General features: G+C 34.3%; 1 protein-coding gene across 6 annotated transcripts; it reads right to left on the reverse strand.

Moving 5' to 3' along the window:
* Positions 1–1,065: 1,065 nt before the first annotated feature.
* On the reverse strand, positions 1,066–16,815 carry LOC106076754 (uncharacterized). Of its 6 annotated transcripts, none has more exons than XR_008780049.1 (7): positions 16,661–16,814; positions 12,961–13,045; positions 12,482–12,588; positions 4,979–5,061; positions 3,708–3,942; positions 2,348–2,551; positions 1,066–1,598 (listed from the first exon to the last, which is right to left on the reverse strand). XR_008780049.1 is itself a non-coding variant. In XM_056043401.1 (7 exons), exons 3-7 carry the CDS (start codon positions 12,555–12,557, stop codon positions 1,348–1,350), a joined length of 759 nt encoding a protein of 252 aa, XP_055899376.1. In that variant the 5' UTR covers positions 12,558–12,588; positions 12,961–13,045; positions 16,661–16,812; the 3' UTR covers positions 1,066–1,347. The 6 variants fall into 6 exon arrangements, 5 of the variants coding, with proteins under 5 accessions (XP_055899376.1, XP_055899380.1, XP_055899377.1 ...); XM_056043401.1 differs by having other exon boundaries at positions 3,798–3,942; positions 16,661–16,812; XM_056043405.1 differs by having other exon boundaries at positions 3,798–3,942; positions 12,902–13,045; positions 16,661–16,812.
* Positions 16,816–19,328: the final 2,513 nt, after the last annotated feature.

Here is a 19,328-nt window from a genome sequence, read left to right on the forward strand (position 1 = left end):
ATTATTCTAAAGCAAACTACAGTCACCAAATTCTATGACCGTAGCTAAATTAAAAAATAAAAAAACTCCAGGGATTTTTTAGTTTAAAACCCCCAACAGATAATTTTGACGATAAAACTTCCCTTTTCGATATAAAATCTAAAGCAAACTACAGTTACTTAATTCCAAGAGCGTATTCAAGAGAGGTTACACATTTTTACCAGTGGCAGGGCTCCATTAATAAAGTGCAGTGAATAGTCATCTGCTGAAATTGAAAAACACTTAATGTGGCTCAACAAAGATGACCAAGACAGATTTTAGGAGTCAGTTATAGAGATCGGGTTTAAATCAATGAAATCCTATGCTGAACTGGGAGTCGACCCCTTAGTAAGATTTAGACAGCGTCGCATGTGGTTTCCGGGACATGTTCTCCGACAAAATGAATAACGCATAATAAGAGTTGTTTTTTTAATTAAATAACGGGGATTTCACAGATTTAAATCTTCATTTTATATCTTCATTTTATATCTTCATTTTATATCTTCATTTTATATCTTCACAATTCCTCCAGGGATAAAAAGAATAGATGATAAAGTAACCAGGAAATTGGGGGAAGGAGAAAAAAGATTACATGAAAAGGGATTAAATGACCAGTGGATTAATTAACAGGGATTAAGTCAACTGGGAAAAATTTTATGTATACTAATGATTCTATTGAGCTATGTATCTCTCTCTCTCTCTCTCTCTCTCTCTCTCTCATATATATATATATATATATATATATATATATATATATATTGTTCGCCCATTGTGGTTCGATTGGAAGACTCTTGCCACCTAGTGGGTTGAGGGCTTTTCACTGGGGTTTTGTGCCTCCTCAAGTGTCTGACGAGACCTATGTAAACCCGGAAAGTTCTGCTACACACTGGTAAGATTATTCCTGCCTGAGCTAGTGTCATCGGCGTTGCTTTTTGTTTTCGTTAAAGCTTTTATTCTGCCAGCGTTGTTCTGTTGTTCTCTGCAATTTGTGTGCCAGTTTTCACAGCGCGCGGTAATGAAACAAAAGAAACAAAAAAGGTTAAGGTATTCATATTTTTAGAACATATTTTATTAACTTTAGTCAGACACATCAGAGAGCAAAATATTTTAATTGATGCAGTGGTATGCGACATATGTCAATAGCAAATAAAGGGGGGGGGGTCATCATATAGGAGATCCATCTTAATATTAAATCAAAATATTATTTACATTTTAATTACATTTACATGAATGTTTAGACAAATAATTTATTACAACATACGTTAAAACTTATAAGCTTATACATTTAGTTAAGAAAGTTTTTTTACTTAATAATTTTATTTGTGAATTCTATGTTGCATCGTTCGACATTATCTCCATGTTTGAAATCCATGTCAGTTCACAGTTACCAGACATTCTCCATTCAATACCATCAGGTACATTAAAACCGTAATCGTTTTTTTTATAAAAAACGTCTATAGCCTCCAAACGCATCTGGTTCGTAACTTTCAAATCTCGTACTATTTGCCCAATATTTATGGAATCCCAATAACCGTCGAAAGCTACATCACCTCTTAAAGTAGCTGTACAATGAAACTGTCCTGAAAGAAACCAATTAAGTTCAAATTAAGATATTTTTAAAACACATTCTTAAATATAAACTAAAGCAAACCATAGCAAAGTCAAACAGTGGCTCATTTATTGTTCTCGAACTATAATCTTTTCATTTAATTTGATTGTTGCCAATCATTCCATTTGAAATAGTTCAATCATTAAATCCAAGATATCCCAAGTATAACATCTATTATAGTTTAAAGATTCATCCACATAGTATCAATGATTCAAACAAGCACTGATACAGAGCCAGAAAGAGCTGCAAAAAAAGGAAGAACTCCTCATACTGTAAAAAGATGAAAGTTGAGTTAGTTCCGTAAAATATGACCCATTGTTAAAACATTATTCTTCAAGGAACAGTGGAGGGAGGATAAATAAATGTCAGTCCAAAGAAAGCTGCCTGGACTACGTAAAAGAGTGGACCGGCCTGTCTCTTGATATCCTGCTAAGAACATCTGCTGACTGTGAAAAGTGGAGGGATTTGGTTACGTGAACTGTCTCAGCACCCCTATGACGAAAGTCAAGGGACAGATTCAAGAACCACATTTTTAGAATGTCATAAATAGATAAGATATACATTGTACTGCAGGTCAGACGCAAACAGTTTAGTAGCAAAAGTCTGTTTTAATAATACTTTCTTTTAACATGTTGATGAAGACAAAAGTACAATATTCTTTTAAAAAAAATTGTCGAATATTAAAAACTTTCCCAATCGTATCTTTAAATTGTCACTTACCTATATACTGATTCTCAAACATTTTAATTGTAGCTGAATCGCGAATGATTCCCTTATTTTCAAGACTATTAAACGCCTGTTTAGGAAGACGTTCAAAATGTACATCCTTTCCAGGATCTATCCATAAATAGTTCCCAAATATAGCTTTCGCCTCAGCGGGAAGTTGACTATTATGGCATATCAGTAGCTCTTTGTTTGGTGTACCTATAATATAAATTTTTAGCGGCCTTAAAAAGGGAAAAAGGCAGCTACTATTACTATTTTGTGTGGACTGTCTTTCCCTCCATCACATTTAGGTCGAAAAAAAGATATTGAAAAAAAAATGTTTTTACAACGTTCTGAAATTTGAATCGCCTATTTTTTGTCTTCAAAAAGACAAGTTTTTCTTCTAAATTAAATATAGTATAAATAATTCTTAAAATTAACCATTTTTAATCATTACATTAAAGACATATAATGTTTACTAATAATAGTGCTTTTAGAGGTAAAAACCGTAAAAAATATGACACAGAATCTGTATCTAACTGGTTTAAAGAGGTGTATAAAGAAATATATGAGGTCACACGTTGGTGCAATGGTATTAAGAAATAAAGTATACAAGGAGATAAGAGAACAACTTTTAATGGCTCATTGTTAAAAAAATTTGTTTCCATTAATTAAAGTAATTGTTAAGTAATCTGAAAAACTAGAAGAGATAATTAAAATCCGATTTCTTGATATGTTGTAGGATACAAACTTAATTAATTACTATTCTTGATCTTCTCAAAATTACCGGGTTTTTTTTTTGACTTTTGGCATGTAAGCCCATTTTTCATTAAAAAAAAACATGTTCTTTATTTTTACCATTACTAGTAAAATTAAAATGTAAGGGGGAGGCTATATCTTGTAAAAGAAGAGATAATTTAGTAAATTTTTAGATCATTGCATTTAGCTCTGTAAATTCTCGGAATAAAGTTTAATGAAATTAAAAATTACTTTAACCCGTTTTACAGGTCGCATCACCGACAAAAATAAAAATCGTCGAATTCAAGTGAAACCGATTTTTATAAAAGGCTTGAACACTGAGCAGGTCTGTATAACGTGGCGCAGAGCCGTTGGTCTGCACACATTTTGCGACGTTGCAGGTTGACGAAGAGACTGTCTATAGCGAAAGGTCTAGTTCAACAGAAAGAAGCCGCTTCAGCTTTATAATGCATAGTAGGCAGAGATTTTAAGGGGCCATATAGTACCGCATCTAGAGCTGGATATGGTCTCCGTGACATAGTTGTGGCATTATTGATTAGTTTATTACATGTAATTAGGGGAAAATTATTACTGATTATTTTTTGAACTACATTTGTAATCGTAATTCAATTATTACCTATCAAAAATTCACAGAACTAAACTTTCAATCTGTTTGTCTGTGTAACTCTATTAAACAATCTTTTAAAGCGACAAATGATCCTGCTACCTGGCATGTCGAAAGATGTATTTGCGTTTCTTAACCCTTTGACCAACAGCTGCAATAAAGTCACTTTCCTTTTGGCTGCGAAGTCTTGAGACGCACGCAGATCATAAAAAGCGTTTTGGTGACGAGGTTGAAAAATGATGTTCACCTGAATGACAATTTGCCTTATATTAATCAATATACATTTATTCATTATAATTTAATACATTTTAACTGGTATACATCAGCATCTGCACCGGATAGTAGCTCCGGCTCCGGCTCGTCGAATATTCACCTTTTTTGACCCTTCGGTCATATTCGGCACAGGCCAAATATCACTGCAGGATACTTGGCCGAAAGGAATTAAACCTTGCACCTATTTAATATGCATAAAGTGGACCTCGTTCCATTAATATCTATTATGGAATGTATTGACGTTTATATTTAAAACATAACAATGTGCTTAATAATAGAACCTATATGAATATACCCCAAACATGTTTTATTATAAAGACATTGCGTGTTAATATAAATATAAATGAATTTTTACATAATAAATATGCGTTACATACAGATAAGAAATTGCTGGCACATTTTTTTCATTTAGTCATGACCCTTGAGTGGTTTAGTTAACATGTTAAGATGTTATATTCCTTGACAACGCGATGCTGAACAGACGTCTGTTTAGCTGTCTAATATCTCCAGAGGTAGAGATTAACAACTCCCACCCCTTTTATTTGTTTAGTCTATCCCATTGAGTTCATTGATAGACAGGTCACAACAAGTCAGATACGATGGACGTGGGCACTCTCTAGAGGTAACACTTTACGAGGGAACTAAGTTTATTTACTTGGTAGTAAATCCTAATTAAAGCTGCACAGGTAACCTGACAAAGAGTTTGCTTATTTGGAGAAAAAAGGAGAGCTAAACACCTCCTACTCCTTATTTTATTAATAACATTTTGCCCAACCACTAGGACATATTTCTCTTGATCGTTGGTTAAACAAACCAAATCAGATCTTTTCAAAATCCCCTCCCAATTTCCGACTAAGGAATCCATGAAATCCAGTGGACAAGTGGCACTCAGCTAACACAGTTCTGCTTGAGTCGGGGGTTTAAACTCGAGCTCTTTTGTATAGCGAGTCAATCGGCCAAACATTCATTATAATTTTTTTAAAATATAATATAATAATAAAACATATTACTGTTCTCGACATGTCTAGCTGTTCATGTTTTTTTAATAAAGTCATCCATTCCAAGTCTTTGCATGAAAGATGTAACTTTGAGACTAAAAAAAAAGAAGATAATAATTAATTACATACATACATATTTTTTGCACTTTCAATAAAACTGCCCTGTAACCCCCATCCCCACCCCCATTTTTAAAATGTTTGTAAAATGTTTTACATGTTTCGGATGTTCCTTCAGAGTTGAAGATAATTTACTTCCTAGTCCAATCCTCCCGCAGGACGAAGGGGGATGACAGCGGGCAGGGTATGAACTAGGGACTGTCAATGTCCGAACGACAGTCCAGCGCACGACCAGATAGCCATTTTTTTCGACCCGTTCTTTAAAGACTTACATTTTAGTCTGTTACTTCTAGTTGGCACGGACCGCTTTGTAACGGTATCTCTCCCAAACACTTATTTTTGCCAGAGAATTTGATAAACAATATCCCTTATTTTACCCCCCACACACACATACACACACACAAACACACACACAATCTTCGCCTTCAAAAATAGTCCAACATACAATGTGCGTATTCTTTAGAAATGCTATCAATTGTTTAATCAAAAATCAACTAAGGATCGAGGTTATAATACCGTTCCAACTTTTATGTAGATCGAATTATTATAATTTTAATTGTGCTGTGAGAAACGCTATTTGTAGTAAATATAAAAAAACAAACTCGCGCAATTGTTGGACTTGAACCCCAGACACTCGGATTTAAAGTCAGAGGCTCTGCCGATCTAGCTAAACCAGTGATACAAATTTTTTAGTCAACTACGGACAAAAAGTAAAGTTCTTAAAAACCGAAGTACAATCTTGTACACTAGCTCTATAATAAAACAAAGTTTAGATCTACATTAATGTACCTCATATTTACTGTGAAACCACATTGGCTTTCAGATGACCTCGTTCACTAAGGAGTGGGTTAGTCGGTTGAGCTACACTCGAGCAAAGATCTTTCCTGCTACTGACAGAAGTGTAATGCCTCAATAGTTGGAACAGTTAGACTTGTCACCCTTTTGTATAGGGATATGATTACGGAATCTCGAAGTTCAGGTAGGACCACGCATTTCTTACAGCATAGAGCGAAAAAGTCTGTTAGCCTCTCGGTTAGAGCGACACCACTCATTTAAAATATTTCAGCGGGAAGTCCATCAGAGCCAGGTGCCTTGTGTTTTTTTAGTTTAGATATTGCTGCCTCAATTTCCTCAGATTACGGTGGATCAGAGACGGTAGAGATACATCTGACATGATATTTGTTCTGTGACAATTACAAGAAAAATGCAAAAAGCAGAACTTAAACCTATTCACTGCCTTTGTGGACCTTACCATGGCTTCGACACGGTCAGTCGCGATGGTTTGTGGAGGATTTTGGCTAGGCTGGGATGCCCACCTACATTCCTATCCATTCTTAAGCAGTTTCACGTGGGACAAAAAGGCCATATCAGACACAATGGTGCCCTTTCTAATCACGTCCCAATAGAAAATGGAGTGAAGCAGGGCTGTGTACTTGCTCCTACTCAATTCGTTGTCTTCTTTGGCGTAAAGCTGGAACAAATGAGGCAGCGATTGCACGAAGGCATCTACATCTGGTTTCGTTCTGACAGCAATGTGTTCAATCTTCGACGTCTACTATCTCATACAAAAACAAAGGAGATGGTCATAAGCTTTTCTATGACCATGATTGCGCCCTGTTAGCTCACAATGAACATGACCTCCAGAACGCGGTAAACGAATTTGCATACGCATTCGGTCTTTCTATAAACCTCGGGAAAACAGAAGTCATGTTCCAGAAGTCACTCAATAAAACATTCTCAGCCCCAAGAATCACCGTAAACGGGCAGCCCCTTAACGTGGTAGACCACTTCACATATCTAGGTAGTATATTGTCAAATGACGCTTTACTTTCAAGGGAAGTTCATAACCGTCTGGCCAGTGCCAGTAGCGCTTTTGGACGCCTTCAGGCAAGAGTTTGGCGAAACAAATCGCTCCGCCAGCCTACAAAAATCAATGTCTACCAGGCAGAGGTTTTTTCCCTTATATATGGCTCTGAGACATGAACATTATACAGAAAAGAACTAAGATTTTCTTGCTTGCTTTCCATCATGGACATACAGTGGCAAGACCGCACTACAAACAGCGATGTCTTTGCAAACGCCGGTATAAACAGTATAGAGGGGATTCTTAAGGTCCGACAGTTACGCTGGGTAGGGCACGTATTCCGTATGGGGACGAACGTATGCCAAAGGCAGTCTTTTTTGGTGAGCTAAAAGGTGGTCGTCGTAACAGAGGCGTCCCACGGAAACGCTTCAAAGACCAGGTTAGGCATCAACTTTCCTTGGCTGACATAGAAGATATCACCTGGTTGCATGCGGCCTCAGAACGAGACAGCTGGAGGTCACTCACGAAGGCCGCGGGATACACATTTGAGACAAAAAGAAAATCTGCTGCTGAGGACAAATGCAGTCGGCGAAAAGAAAATCTAAATCGACCAACTGGGACAATGGTTATGCTTGCCATGGATGTGACTAAATATGTAGGTCAAAGCTGGGGCTGGGCAGCCACAGGAAATACTGCATTCCTCACTAATCTTCGGACTAGAAGATAAGCCTTATTATTATTATTATTTACTGTGAAAAATTTTGGTTGTTTTTTTTAGTTTTAGATCTATAATATACATCCATCTAGATCTTTTATTATAAATTACAGACGTTCCTTTCAACAGACGATAGACGTAATAAAATAGTACTTCAGGTGCCAAAGACTACTTTTCTAGATCTTTATTGGGTCGAAATTAGGTCGAAATCATGGTAAACCAGTAACACAGACTAAAAACGCAACATACATAGGTGTTATAATAAATGAAAAACTTACATGGAATCTCCATATTGATGAAACTATCAAACATTAGGGTTTATTAAAAGAAATTTCTATAAATCAAATAAGAACATAAAACTAAAATGTAATTTAACGTTGGTTAGATCAATAATAGAATATGCATCATCTGTTTGGGACCCCTTAACTCAAGAAAACAATAAGAAACTGGAACAGACGACAGACACAAAATAAAGCAGTGAGATTCATAACAAAAGAATATTCACATTTGACTAGAGCAGTGGTCTTCAACAGGGGCGATATCGCCCCCTTGGGGGCGTTTTCGAGATTTTGGGGGGCGCTGAGAGCCAAAGGGGCGGCAGGGGGGCGCTGGGCACAAAATGGGGCTGTAAGGGGGCGCTGGGCATAAAGAAGAAACTTAAGGTGCTCTGAAACAAAACAAATTTTAAAATTGTTCAACATTAAAGCTGGGAAACTAAATATAGACAAATTATAGTTAACTTGTTTCTAATTTAAGAACATAAACAGCGTTAGAAATTGAGTTCGGGAATCCCATTTTCTATTTTTAAATTCTTACTCTTTTGCTATGATTGGAGAGTATCTATTGTCCTTGAATCTTTCGCGTATAAACGTTTAAGATTTGATCAACAAAGTAGGTAATACGCCTTTTAGATTATAGTTTATTTTATCTACATATGTTAATATATTGAAATGTAAATGTTAATTGCAAAAAACATTGAAGGTAACATTTAATAGAATAATTTAACTTTTTAAAAACAAAAAACATTGATAAAAACTTATTACGAAAACTCACTGGTATGTCATGTAGGCTAATATTTCCTTGAGATTTAGTGAATTGTCACTAGAAAAAAAGTAAGTTCTACTTTGATGGCATTTTCAGATGAGGTTATGAAACCAAGTCGGCTTCACGAACATATAGCGATATCCAAAAATAATTTAAGAATATTCATGAACAATTATAAAAATCTACAATTTAAACAATATTAAAAACAAAAAACGGCAAAGCAGGATATGTTTTAATGGCTTCTTAGAAAAATGCATAGTTTTTTAAAAATTCGTATAATATTGAAAAATTGATTAAAACTAAATTTATTTTAAAACATATGTAACACAAGAAGACTTTTTTTTCTGTTAGAATTGAAATATTATTTCAAAATTGTCTAGCTATGTAGCTTATGAGGACATATAGGAAACCATCAGTGGTTGGACGCTACAATGACTTCATAGGTAATATAGAATAAAGAACAAATCTATTCACTATTCACATTGTGAGTTATGATACACAAGAAAAGTTTAGCCCGCAATTTCATTTTTATTTGAATCTAATTATAAAACTGTAAATAAAATACAAACCCATGCCGAAAATAATCTCATCTTTCAACAGTTTTATGAAACAAATGATAAAAAAGGTGTTAGACTCTTGTTGTAAAATGAATTTCGCTAGATTTCGAAAGGGGTTTGTTAATTGTTATGGCTCGTTTTTTTAAGCTTTTAAATAATAATTTTTTTTTTTGAGAAACGGAAAGATTCAACGTTTGGCAATGACTTAAAGCAGGCTAAAAAAATTGTTTTACATGGTAGGCATTTCACACAAGTGAATGAAACCAACCTCTGACTGCTAGGAAAGAAATTGACTTTTATTAATATCATTTTCTTCTTTTATCGAGATATTAAATCTATTTTAAAGAGTTTTACAATCTCACATAATTTGTTTGTTAACAAATGAATTACTGCCCAAGGACACCGATATCTATGCAATTCCCATAACAATGCTCTATGAAGAAATTAAGATTCGCTTCTAAAATTTAGAAAAAAAAATATAAATGAAAATTATTAAACATCTGTTACTGACGTTCAAATTGAGTTGCATGAAAAAATAGATTTACAAAACAATGTCTTCAGTAAAAAGAATGTAAACATAGGAGGCACACAGTGGCTTAGCTAGGGTGGGGGTAAGGGAAAATTGAAAATCCCACGGGCCCCCATTTAAGGGAGGGGCCCAAATTAGTGCTTTTTTAATTAATTAAATTAAATATTACGCAAAATGCAGCGGCCCCCAAAGATGTCAAGCCCCCTGGACCCCAAACGATGGAAATTCCTAGCTACGCCCATGGAGGCACAACAGAGATGTGGCTGCATTGAAATGTTTCAGTAAAATTCCAAAATTGTGGTCGAAATTGGAATTATGTTTTAGCTTTTCAGTAAACATGGTTAACCTAGATTTAGTGCATAACAAAGTTAATGAGTAAGCAAAGAAATAGACAGGATGTAGCGACTAGAGGAGACCTTCGCCTTGCTTTGGCTAAATTAAAGCTGGGAATTTCTAATATTGTCAGACCGCAGGGGACACAAGGTTCCCATTAGCTTAATTTCATTTTGTAGTGAATTCTGCAATAATAATATTTATATTAAAATATAAAACTAAATTTACAATTAAACCTAAAAACAGTAGGCCCTAATATTCAAAAATTTAAACGGAGACTTTTCTTAGGATTGGAAAGAAAGTCTTTACAATTAATTTTTGTGTGTAATCACTGCAAATTATTTGACAAAATTTTTGCATAATGGTAATATTGGCTGTTATTGAAGATTACGGCTGAGTCCACTGTTTCACATAACTACGCAAACCCAACTGCGACCTACATATTTTCCCGAATTTTTATGCAGACAAAGCCGTTGTATGCTGGCTTTTCTTTTTTGAGTATCAAATGTTTGTCCCGCAGTTTTTGTAAGAGCTCTCGAACTGTTTCTCTCAGGGGCTATCTGCTGCCAGAGAATGCTGCCAGTTACTTTCCTCTATGCCAGTGAGAGCGAAATGGCGCCTGAATGCCTGAATAAATCTTTATAGCGCTCACGGGGTAGGGGGGCACCTATGTAACTCAGTCCTCCTTAAAGCTCGTCAGTCATAGGCCAAGGAGTTCACAACAATCGCCATTGGCATGCGGTCGTCTCCAAAGCTGGATAAGTGTTATTGACAGCATACAAATTAATAGATAGATGATATTTTGTTCAAATTTGCCTTCTCACGCTTCTTTATAACTGTTTTTCTTAGAGGGGGGCGCTGGCGGATTTTTTTAAAGAAAAAATTCGAAAAGGGGGCGGTAGGCCAAAAAAGGTTGAAGATCCCTGGACTAGAGTAACACCTTTAGTAAAATCACTAAATTTAGAAAGCCTTCAGAACTGAAAAATCAAAAGTAAAGTAGCAATTATACATAAAACACTGAACCATAATCTTCAAATACAAAAACAAAATCTAATAAAATACTCAGAAAGACTGTCACAGTCTTAGTTGACATTGCATGATCTAAAGTTCACGTCATGTTAAGAGTTTAAAAGACACGTGGAATTCCTGATGTAGAAAACAGGAAGTAGAATGAATAAAGTTAGACTTAGAGGTCAGTCAGTCAAGTAAAGCAGACAAGTGAAGTCAAGTTAGAAGTCAAGTGTTATTCTTTAGACCGAGTGGTCAAGTATATTTTGGTCCGGGATGGACAGTAGCGACTTAGAAAAGTCTGTAGTAATTTCAGTTAGAAAGTAACTTGTGGGCAGTTGTTGCCAGTGGTCTTTTGAGACATGTATTAGTTGATCTATATTTCTACACAGTGTTGCCCGCTGAGATACGGACGTGATTTGTTGTTAACGTATTGGATACTTTTGATACCGCTGTTATGCGGACAGGATTGTTTATTATTTCTTGACTTGTAGCACTAACAAGGAGTGCAGTGTATTGTTATTATTATAGTAAAATAAACTTCATGTTTGTCTGCTGAAACGGACGTAGGTCAGTTTGTACTATTTGTCTTGTCACGTGTCAAGAGTACCTCAGGAAGCAAGAACTCAGTATTACACGACATTCGCATTCTGCAACCTTACGCCATTCAACCTTTCATTGACAAAGACACAAAGATAAAGGCCCATTCCTCGTCCCATATGCTAAGACAAATTTGTACAAATACTCCTTCTTCCCTAGTACTATTAGAGCATGAAGGGTTGCCTGGGCTAGCCAGGAAAACCAGTGACTTAGCAGAATTTTGGGTATTAGTTTGTATACATTATTAGATGCATGACTTGTAGGACGTAATCATCTTCTTTTTTTTTATCTACCGTTGTATAAGAAATTCGAATAAAAAATCATTTTTAGTAAATTAAACTGCTGCGGTTTCGGTCGTGAAAGCTCCTTAGTTGTCCTAAGCACCCGAAAAATAATAACTAGTTAAATGTTCTTATTTTTTCGTCCACGGCAACTGAGAGTATTAGAAATATAATTCCATCAATTAAAGCCCTTATTTTATTCATGTTTGATATTCATCATTCCTTAGTAGGCCCAACAAAGTTTCTGTATTAGGTTATCAGACGTGTTTTCACTAGTTCGTTCGTTAATAACTTAAATATCTGAAAATATTTACGAAAACAAAAACAAAATCAAATAAAATTCACAGAAGCAAAACTGATCGTATGAGCATTATAATTACATAATGCTTTAGAAAATTATCCTAAGTTACAATACACTAGACAGACATTAATTTTAATTAATCTCTTGTTGAATTCGCAACATATATACATATTATATGTTTTACCATTAATTTACTTTCATACATCTCTAAAACAAAAAAACTTACCGTTTACACCTTGAAAATGTTTGCCTTGACTATTCAACCATCTCTCACATAGATTTGGCAAAATTATCGTTTGCATCGTTAAGTCCGAGTTTTGATCCAACAATAGTCTTGGGGCATATATATATATATATATAAAGACATTGTGGGCATACATAATTTATTTTAATACATTAACAAATTAACATAAAGTCGAGTGTCAGTTAAAGTAAACATAGGTAAGAATCTTATGGATTCTAACATTTAAAACAATTGTATACTGTGACGAATTTAGGGCAAACAATCAGCGAAGGATCAAAGTGAAGAGATGAATGATGTTTATTTTGTTGACAACTAATGAAAAATGATTACACAGATATAAATGTCTCAAGAAAGATAATCTATATAAGCTAACTGGAATGTCTTCCACTGACAGAGACGAACCTATACACAGATGCCTCACAAGACTTTGTTCAGACGAGACAACCTACGCTGCTTCTCACCTGCTGACCACAATGACACTGATCCCCTCTACAACTCAGGCGGTTCTAACCAATCTCTAGATCTGTTTCCACTGACACCTATGCACTCAAATGATGATAAAAAGGAGGACAAGGCCTTACAAAGGACAACAAAACAAAGACAAAGTAAACTGTAAACACTTTAAGAATATAATTTAAAATTTTCAACATACGATAAAATGTTGCATTCATCCAAAATCTGTCGAAGGAATTGGCTATTTGTAGTAGATTTTCATTAGTACTAATATATAAGTGAAACTCCAGGTAGGAATTTTCTTCAAATATTCTTTGTGACAATGGTTTCAGATGGTTCTTATACTGTTCTATTCAAAGCAAACATTTTTGTCTATGTCCCATCAGCTTTACAATCAAAGTGCTGAAAAACTTCTGTGAATACTTTCTCTACACCATGGTTACTTGGATAAGTAACGACTCCTAAACAGCTATTGTAACTCACCTAATATTAGTATTGTTATAATTAAGTGGATTTTATTAAAGCTTTCGATCAAGTGTAAAGGCCTCCACTAAAACTCTTCCCCGGGCCTCCACATACTTAAATCCGGTCCTGTAGCCACCCTTACCGCAATGGTCAGAAATATGTGAATCAAGAAAAATGTTCAGGACTGAATCATCTAGCCGATATCTTTTTTTTCCTCAAATTAATCTTAAGGTACCTTATTTCAGGAAGTTTAAAGGTTTCTGAAAAAAACTGCGACAAACCGTTGAAGCTCTTTATCTCCAGATGAAATGTTTATGTTCAATGTCGCTATGAGCACTATCTAGATTGATTTTAATCTGATGATCCAATAGTATCCATAATATTGATTACATTACAGAATTACAATGAACTTTTTAGTAATTTAAAAAAAAAACGCCTCCCCTCCCAAAAACTAATTTAATGTGAAAATATTTATGTCACAGTCATTGTTCAGTGGTCATTAAAATTTACAAGAATCGGTAAATTCTTTTCAAATACTGAAACTAAACAGAATGGTAATAAAATGAAAATAAACAATGATAATTATCTAGAGACTAGAGGTATATTTATAAAAATCTGGATCTAAATGGAACTAGTGTACTATCTAATAAGGTACAGAAAATGTACTGTTTTTTTTTTTTTTTTTTTTTTTACAATAGTCATATCTTTAAAAACAATACATAAATGATATAGAGACAACAGCATGGGCGTAGCCAGGATTTTAATCGGGGGGCGGGGGGGGGGGGGGGGTTGGGGGATATTTGTTTACTATGCCCTAGAATGTTTCTTCTTGGAGTTAGTGGAAAAATTGTAGACTCTCCGCCATTGCCAGCAAGGGGGTCTGGGGGAGCGCTTAAAGCCCCAGTGCGGGGCGGCGAAGCCCCGCCGCCAAGCAGTATTTCTGGTATTGAAAGCCAAAAAAATGAATATTCTGAGGTATCTACAGTAAATTTTCCTGCTATTAATAAGTTTTATTTCAAAAACCTGAAATGCTATTCTTACATCCTTACTGGCGCCAAGTTGTACTAGGATGTCATCGCACCCCTTAGTATGCGTAACTCATTTTGTCGGAAAACATGTCCCGCAACCTTCATGCGAAGCTCTGTCACAACCCAATTCGGCATACAATTTCCTTGATCTCTATAACTGACTCCTAAAACCTGTCTTACTTATCTTTGTTGAGCCACATGTTGTGTTTTTCAATTTCGGCAGATGACTATTTAATGCACTTTATTAATGGAGCCCCACCACTGGTAGAAATGTGTAACCTCTCTTGAATACGCTCTTAGAATTAGGTGACTGTAGTTTGCTTTAGATTATATATCGAAAAGGGAAGTTTTATCGTTAAAATCATCTGCTGTGGATTTTAAACTAAAAAATATCTGGAGTTCTTTCTGTTTTTTAATTCAAAAATCCATTTAGCTACGGTCATAGAATTTGGTAACTGTAGTTTGCTTTACTTTAGAATAATATTGAAGATAAAGGTTTTCCACCTCACAACGCTCTGTAGGGGGATTTTAAACTCAAAACTATCTGAAGGGGTTTTAGAAAGCAATCTGTAGGAGAGGGGTTTAAACTCGAAACCACCAATTGGCTTGGCTAATTTTAGTGTGTAATTTTCTTTTTTTATATTAAAGTGGTATTTTTTTAGCATCAAACGCCGCTGAAAGGGGGTTTAAACTTAAAACCCCTTTTGGCAACTCTCATAGCATTTTGAGTGCGTATTTTGCCTTTTTTATATTGAAGAGTTATTTTTTAACTTCAAACTCCACTGGAGGGGAGTTTAAACTCAAAACCCCCTTTTGACTACACTCATAGAATTTTGAGTGTATAATTGGCTTTGTTTTTAATATTAAAGAGGTATTTTTTACCTTAAAACCTCTGAAAGGGGTTTAAACTCAAAACTGAGTCAAAACCCATTTAGCTACGCTCATAACATTTTAAGTGCATAATTTACTTTTTTTTCATATTAAAGAAGTATTTTTAGCTTCAAACCCCGCTGAATGGGGGGTTTAAACTCAAAACTGAGTCGAAACCCATTTACCTACGCTTTTTTTATATTGAAGAGGTATTTTTTAGCTTCAAACCCTACTGAAGAAGGGAAGTTAAACTCAAAACCCTTTGGCTCACAGAATTTTGAGTTTGTAATTTGATTTTTTTATATTGAATAGGGGGTTATAAAATCAAAATCTTCCTTAACTGTGGTCTTGGATTTTGAGGATTGTCATTTGCTTTTTTTTTTTTAGAAGAAAGGGATTTATTTAACTGCGAAAACCTCTGGTAGGGGTTTTAAATTCAAAACCCCCTGGGGCAAGTGATGGTATAGTATTAAAATGTCACCCACAATAAACAAAATGCAGAATATAAGGCGTAAGTATGTATGTATGTATGTATGTACGTATGTAGGTATGTTTGTATGTATGTCCCGCATAGAATTCAAAACCATTTGACTAATCTTGATGAGACTTGGCATAAACGTTCCTAAGATTATGACAGACACCACACCGTATGTATGTTTTAAAGTAGTATATTTTTAATGTAACCTCACGAACGGAGGCTCTAAAACTACAAGAAAATACTTACATTTATCTCTATTGAAGATGAAACTTTTTAACAAATCGGGTAAACAAGTTTTCATAATATTTTCATAGTATTTATATTTACTCACATGGATATGTTGGATAGACCTATTTTCATATTATGTTTTTTATTATTGTGGCTAAATCGAAATGTGAAGGGAACATTTGCAATGTTTAACGTAGGTCCAAATTCAAAACACTATATCAGTAATACCGCATCTAAGGCCCGCTGGCCGTGGGGAAGTATTTAGCTAGTATATATATATATATATATATATATATATATATATATATATATATATATTTCTTTACATTGTCAGCTATATTAGATACAAAAAGTTAATAGGAAACGTATATTTACGTTTAAAAAGGATGAGAATGCAATTTGTATTCAGTAATACGGAATTGAGGCCTTATAAACAGTAATGACTAAATGTGGTTTAAATACACTACACACAACGAATCAGTACTTTGTCATATAATAATGCTGCACCCGTAAAGTAATCTGTGTTCAGTAATGTACACTTTGGATTTAAATACAGTTATCATTTTATAAAGAAATTAGTATGAAACGTGTTTTTATATAGATTGTTAAATTATAATTTACTAAATACTATAGACTTACATTGAAATAAGAAAGAAAATCTGTGCAGACAATCTGACAGTTAAAACAGTAAAATTAGAATGTACATTGATCTTGACAAGAAAGGCTGAATTTTGATTGGTTGCTTAGATACTATGACGTGTAATTTTTTTTATATTTTTTTTTAAAGTAACATATTAAACGAATCGAAAAACAATTCGCTGAAATTCCCGAAAATAAATTTTTAAAAAAGTTTTTTTTTTAAAGTTATATTTAATGTTTCTTTTGTTTTTTTTTAATTTGAACAAAATAGATGGATTTATTGAGAAAAAGTCAATATGCTAATTATTTTAATTAAATAAGGAATACCCGATGACATGCAATAATTTTAATGAAGTACGAATACCAACAGTGGGTATCGATACATTTTGTAAATGGTAATCTAACGAATCGAAATAATTTTAAAATAGTAATAAATAAAACAACTTCTTTTTAAACTGTCTGGTAGACTTTTTGGTGTACACATTTTTTCCCATTATTATTTTTTTCCATAATTGTGACAATTTTAAAAATTAATAATTTAATATTTTTAAATAAAATTATAAACAAAAATGTTCAATGTTGTTGTGTTTTTTTCAGACCTACTGGCTTAACAACTATAACTGCAAAGTTATTGAAAAGGATAGTAAAGTAAATTTACTCGACACGTAATAGTCTAGATATAATATAATTCGATTCCGAAGATAAGGATGAGTCCAGTGTTTCACATTGCTTTACAAACACAGTTTTAACATGCAAATTTTTTCACATCAGATGTAGATAAAGCCTTTGTCCGCATTGTGGTCTATTTCAGTTTTCTTTTTCGTCTTTCCCTCCTCTCTTCAAGACGGGATTTTCTTTTGGCTCTCAAAAAAGGTCACTGCGCTTATGGGTACCTCCAACTGACAATAGGGCGGAATATCTCCCTTAACAAAAATCAATGTTTAAAAAGCAGTGTGCTCATTGCACTTTTGCTGGCTCTGAGACCTGGATGCGCTATTGAAGGTATCTAAAACTTCGACGAATTAATGGGCATTCGTTGGCAGGAATTGAAAAAAAAACAAAACATTTTCTGCTGGAGACTTGTGAGGACTGTAGAGAAGCACTAATAATCATTCAACAGCCGTATTGGGTCCGACAATTATCCCACATGGTGGACGACAGCATGCCAAAAGCGATCATCTTTGGTGAGATTAAAGGAGGTGCCCCCCAGCAAGCGCTATAAAGATCAAGCCAGGCGTCATATCGCCTACACTGGCCTACAGGAAAGTAGTCGACAGTGGATAGCCTCTAAAAGAGACAATAGGAGAACTCTCTAAAAAGTCTAGATAGTGTGCATACGTCTTCATAATTTCCCCTTATAATTTTGTATTATTATATTTGTAAGTGACTTTGATATAATTATGTTTTGTTATCCCGGAAGCATTTGTAGTTACAATTACGATTTCATGGTTCATGTACTTTTATTGACAAAGTCTTATGAGTCCATGAAACAGTATTTGAATAAAACAATTATAAGAATTTCATTTTGAAATCTTCTTTTTACATTCTTTGTATTTCTATATAGCATTGTCTTTATTTTATGTTTTGCATTTTTTCAACTTTATTGTTTTATGCTAATTTTTAATCTCATATATTCCTATGACATGAATAAATTTCAATTCAATAAAAAAAATTAAAAAATGCTGGAATAGATCTTCGCGATTAACTCGTCTGGTCAGTGGTTTATGAGTATATTGAAATTCAAATTAAATAATGTAAATCTAGATCTAGTCTACGTTGATAATTCGGGCATTAGGTTTCGTAATAAAGATTGTTTGGTAATAAGGACTGTTTTATAATAAAGATTGTTTCGTAATAAAGATTGTTTCGTAATAAAGATTGTTTCGTAATTAAGATTGTTTCATAGTAAAGATTGTTAAAAATCTTAAATAATTAAACGAGATGTTAGGTCCAATAGGTAAGTGCGTTTAGTTTCAAGCACTAGTTTACGAAGGATGTTCCTTTATCATGAGCCAGAATTCGAAACCTTGTTCGAGCGATTTTTTTTTTGTTCGATTTGTATAGCGCAACTTTAATGCTTACGCATGCTCAGTACTCCATATCATAATTGAATCTATTGGGGAGGGGTATATATGCGGTTTTCATGCTGACTTTAGGTGCTCAGCAAACACACACTCTGCTATCAAGAAGGCTAGAGTTAAAATCCAAATTCCAGAATTTTTGTCCATACGATGATAATTCATTAAGTTTTGTGTTGTCTGTCTGTTAGACTTCCACGCTAAGACTGGGCATGAAGATAAAAAGAATATTGTCCAGTTTTGTTTTAAAGTGAAAAACAACGCCAAACGATTCTTTTTAAAATATTATTTCTTCAAACAATCAAAATAAGATCATGGCTTGAATATGCCTTATCTATAGGCGAATTCGGTGAGGGGTGCCTCTCAGTTAGTGTGAGATAACACAAACTCTCTTTGTAATTTTGTTAAATTTTTCTTTTGAAAAACAAAGAATACATTTTGATGCTTTGATTAAGAAAATCATTTTACATCTGATAATGGTTAACAGTTGTTTCAACTGGGGCATATCCAAAGACAACGAAACACGTTCCAAAAGATGAGGTTGAATCGAAGAATGCGAAAACAAGGTTGTCCACGTCTAACGTGGTGTC

Source organism: Biomphalaria glabrata, chromosome 10 (genome assembly GCF_947242115.1).
Source record: "Biomphalaria glabrata chromosome 10, xgBioGlab47.1, whole genome shotgun sequence".
Classification (NCBI taxonomy): domain Eukaryota; kingdom Metazoa; phylum Mollusca; class Gastropoda; family Planorbidae; genus Biomphalaria; species Biomphalaria glabrata.

What these genes read in the sequence shown, in the direction of transcription:
- LOC106076754 (XM_056043404.1), bottom strand. Translation starts at nt 12,557, where the DNA reads ATGCAAACGATAATTTTGCCAAATCTATGTGAGAGATGGTTGAATAGT. An exon ending in TACATCTTTCGACATGCCAG is followed by an intron (nt 2,552 to 3,797) that starts GTAGCAGGATCA and finishes TTTATATTATAG; the next exon opens with GTACACCAAACAAAGAGCTA. An exon ending in GTTTGAGAATCAGTATATAG is followed by an intron (nt 1,599 to 2,347) that starts GTAAGTGACAAT and finishes GGTTTCTTTCAG; the next exon opens with GACAGTTTCATTGTACAGCT.